Source organism: Ipomoea triloba, chromosome 5, assembly GCF_003576645.1.
Source record: "Ipomoea triloba cultivar NCNSP0323 chromosome 5, ASM357664v1".
Lineage (NCBI taxonomy): Eukaryota > Viridiplantae > Streptophyta > Magnoliopsida > Solanales > Convolvulaceae > Ipomoea > Ipomoea triloba.
The window spans coordinates 10,865,751-10,870,028 of NC_044920.1; the positions used below are offsets into that span (position 1 = coordinate 10,865,751).

A 4,278-nucleotide genomic window follows, 5' to 3' on the forward strand; every position below is an offset into this window, starting at 1 on the left:
ATAGGGAATGAATTTTCAAATGGTTTGATCTAGAATTCCAAAAAAACCTGGTATTTCAGTAATACTTGGGTGTTCCCTTTCCCTTATGATCCAACCAAAAAAAAACAAACAAACAAACAAACAAAAAAAAAAAAAAACAATATGGTATGGAGTTTAATTATCAAGAAATTTGAACGGGTGTTATTCTAAAAAAAAAAAAAAAAAGAAATTTGAACTGGTGACTTGGTGAGCCAATTCTTATGCCACACGTGGCGCATATTTGGACTCAAAAATCCTTGTTCGAAAAATCTATAAGAAAAAACTTAGCGAATTCGTTTACACGCTATGTCGCTGTATATAGATTCCTAGCGATTTCGAAGCTACCTGCAACGAACACGGAAGCTGAAACGGCTGCGTTTTTTAAGATGACTGCCGGAAAATTGCTGTACGCTTCGCCGCCAGCGCCGAGTCCGCCGACTGACTTGGCGGACGAAGCGGCCTGGGTTTGGATGCAGATCAAGGCTGAGGCTCGGCGCGACGCCGAGGCGGAGCCGGCTCTTGCTAGCTACTTGTACTCGACGATAATATCGCACTCGTCGTTGGACCGTTCGCTTTCCTTCCACTTGGGGAACAAGCTCTGCTCCTCAACGCTCCTGTCTACGCTTCTCTACGACATCTTCATCAACGCCTTCTCTACCGACCCGGAACTCCGCGCCGCCACCGTCGCCGATCTCCTCGCCGCTCGATACCGTGATCCCGCCTGCGTTTCATTTTCTCACTGTCTCCTCAATTACAAAGGCTTTCTCGCTTGCCAGGTCTGTGGTAATTTATCGATTTTAACTCAAATAATTTAAACATTCCCTGTATTCAAAAAAAAAAAAATTTAAACATTCCCTATTAGGAGTTGATTTTTGTGTTATGCTGCTGTTTTTAAGTTCAGTGATGCTAATTTAGGGAAATTAGTGTAGTTCGACAAATTAATTTTCATTTGCAGGAATTTGAATTGCTAGTTTACACTTTCAGGAAGAAATGCAAATTAGTTTGATACTTGTGACAGAAATCTGAAATCAGTTAGGTTAGCTTTGAGCAGAGAAATCTAAAGATTTGAGTTCTCAAATTGCTTTTGTCAGTCCTTCAACTTTGGAGTTTGCTTTAATATTTCAAGAAACATTTTCGTATTAATACTATACTTTGGTCTACTGACAGTTAAACTAGTTAAGGATTGGATAAATTTCATTTATTTGAAGTTATATGTCCTTTGTGCTTATAAAATTTGAGAGCTCTTTTTTTAAATAAAAAAAAAAAAAATTGGACTGGGGCAGAAGCAAGGCACATCAAGAGGGAACAAAACAGCCTTGTGGACATACTGGCAAAGCTCTCATTGGAGAGCTCCACAGCTTAGGTAGAATTCTCTCGCCCACCGCCCTTCGCTGAGTCGACCTTCAGGGATGATTTTATAGGCGTACCAAAGCAAAGAGGCATGGTAGAAGCAGTATAGCCTTCCGAAAATTTGGGGTAGCCCCCCTCCAATGGATGGAAAAAAAAAATAAAAAAAAATTTGCCTGTTTGATAACTTGCAGAGCTTAGGGGAAATGTCATCTTTCTATAAAGGGGTGGGGTTTTTGTTATCAATATTTTATTGCCTTGAATATTATATGACTGTGGTCATATACCAGATAAGGAATAAAACCTAGAAGGCTGAAACCAAAGCACTGGGATGGCAGGGTGGCAGCATTTGAAAGGAAAACATTTGAATAATTGGCAGAGAAAGCACAATTTTTGTTTTGTTTGTTTGTTTGTTTGTTTTTTTTTTTTTTTTTTTTTTTGACAAAGCATGATTTTTGTTTAACTTTGTATCACAAAGTTGATTTAATTTTTAACTTTGTATGGAAAGTTCTTGCTGTGGAAAACTGGGATCTTGTGAGAGTTAAACTTGTTTGTTTGGGTCTTTGCTAGTATTTTGTTTGAACCTATTGTGGCTGGAGGATTGCTCTAGGTTTGATTTTGTGACGGGAGAAACCAAGAAAAACTACTCTGGCCTGTTTGGCAAAGCTGTTTTATATAATTATGGAGTATGAATACTCCATGATCCACCCATGTTACTTATGAAAGTATTTACTACGTGTGAAGAAATACAGTTTTTAACAGGTGGTTCCATATACCTCAGGCCCATCGAGTAGCTCACAAGCTTTGGAACCAATCCCGAAGGCCCCTTGCTCTTGCGCTTCAATCCAGGATCTCAGATGTTTTTGCTGTTGACATCCACCCTGCAGCCAGGATCGGAAAAGGCATCCTTTTTGACCATGCAACGGGAGTTGTAGTTGGTGAGACTGCAGTTATTGGAAACAACGTCTCAATACTCCACCATGTAACGTTGGGAGGCACTGGTAAGGTTGGTGGTGACCGGCACCCTAAGATTGGTGACGGGGTGCTGATTGGTGCAGGAGCAACGATACTTGGAAATGTAAAGATTGGTGTGGGGGCCAAGATTGGGGCTGGTTCAGTAGTACTGATTGACGTGCCTCCACAGACAACAGCAGTGGGGAATCCTGCAAGGCTAGTAGGAGGGAAGGAGCAGCCGACTAAACACGAGGGAGTGCCTGGAGAGTCCATGGACCATACCTCATTCATTTCTGAATGGTCTGATTACATCATATGACCCAGCTTTGTCACCACACTATATTCTGGGCTAATATAGATCAGAGCGGTGCTTGGTTCTGGCACTAGCAGAGGCCAACTGCATGATCTTCATGCATTTGGTGCTAAGACCTGACCTTTATTTATTGGCACTTGCTGTATTATTTCAATAAGTGGTCTCTGCATTTTTGTACCATTAGAGGTGATTGTTGAGCAGTATATTTTTGTACGCACCTCTCTATAGTCAATTATGTGTGAGTATTTTGAAGTTGAGTTTGTGTTGGATTCAGTTTTCTTTTTTTATCATCTGTTTTCAGATTAACTTATCATTCAAAGTACCTTGTGGTCTAGTGGCATCACGGTTACCATTCCGAATGGAAGATCACAGGTATCAGAAATACTTTATTATTATTTTCTTTAAGAATTCATATGCAAATTTTTATGTAAGTAGAATTCAACTTTTGATTTACCAAAACACTCATAATTGCTATCTAAATATATGTTCTGGGTGAAGCTAATTAGTAGCCGGCAATGATTTGATCAATTCAGTTGGGTTGTTCTTGTAGAAGTGAAATTCTATATTGGATCAAATGCTTATTAATTTTATGTTATCGTTAGTTTCACTCCTATAACTACTTTTGTTACAAGATTTTTCAATAGTCTTTTATTAATAAATGTAAGTAGTTCTATTAATTAAATTTCTGTACCTAAAGCATTCATTTTTTGTTTTTTTTTGAAAATCTAAAGCATACACTTTAAATACATGTATATTTATTTTTATGAAATATCAATATAAATGTAATTTAAAAGATTTTAATTAAAATTTTTTAATGATATATTTTGTATATATTAATTTTATTTATACAAAAGAAATTAAGGAAGCTTATTTTTCGACCAAGATACATGGTCCACAATATCTACTACACGTCATTATGGGGATTTAGATGTTTGAGTTCTAAGAATATCTTTAGCTCTGCAATGTTCTTCCACTTTTAAAATTAGGTTATACTTCCACATCATTAATTTGCAATTTCATCACTACTTTCTGGTTGGTATTAAGACTTCGATGTTTCGAAGTACAAGGATGTGAACTTGGTTCCTAAGGTCACCGGTAATCATAGGCAAATCCCCTTTTAGGATTAGGTGGTACCTTTCTAATTGATCTTACCTTTTCATGAACTTCCCTGGGTATCTCTCCGTCTGTATCAATCGGTTATCAGTTAACTCTTGCAGCCGTTATAGAATAGTGTAAATAATGATATTGCACCTAAGATAAAGGTGGTTAGCGTCGCTAGTTCCGAGTTAATTGGACGAGGACATCCTGGTTTGGTGTTAGGGTGATCATGGATGAGATCACTTACCGATGATGTCGTTGATGAGCAATCATGGCGATAAGGATTGAATGACGAATGCTTGAGAAGTAGCTTCTAGGTTAGCCTTGCCCCCTAAATTGGGTGAAAGTATAGGGTGTGTAGAAGAAGGATATTTGCGTGAGAAGCAATGTCAAGATCCATCAATCGGCCAGAGTGTCGTGATCAAATCATCAAGCCGAGGAAATCACTTAGAGTTGAGAGATCATAAGGCCAAATTCTTCCCTGTTCCTTGAAATCCCAACTATCATTTCGTTGAGAAATCCCTTTTATATATTCTAGATCTCATTCC

General features: G+C 38.2%; 1 protein-coding gene across 1 annotated transcript; it reads left to right on the top strand.

Annotated features, from left to right (window-relative positions):
• Nucleotides 1-317: 317 nt before the first annotated feature.
• LOC116019811 (serine acetyltransferase 5-like) lies at nucleotides 318-2,954 on the top strand. The gene is made up of 2 exons (XM_031260148.1): nucleotides 318-794; nucleotides 2,147-2,954. Exons 1-2 carry the CDS (start codon nucleotides 405-407, stop codon nucleotides 2,636-2,638), a joined length of 882 nt encoding a protein of 293 aa, XP_031116008.1. The 5' UTR covers nucleotides 318-404; the 3' UTR covers nucleotides 2,639-2,954.
• The last annotated feature ends 1,324 nt before the right edge of the window (nucleotides 2,955-4,278 follow it).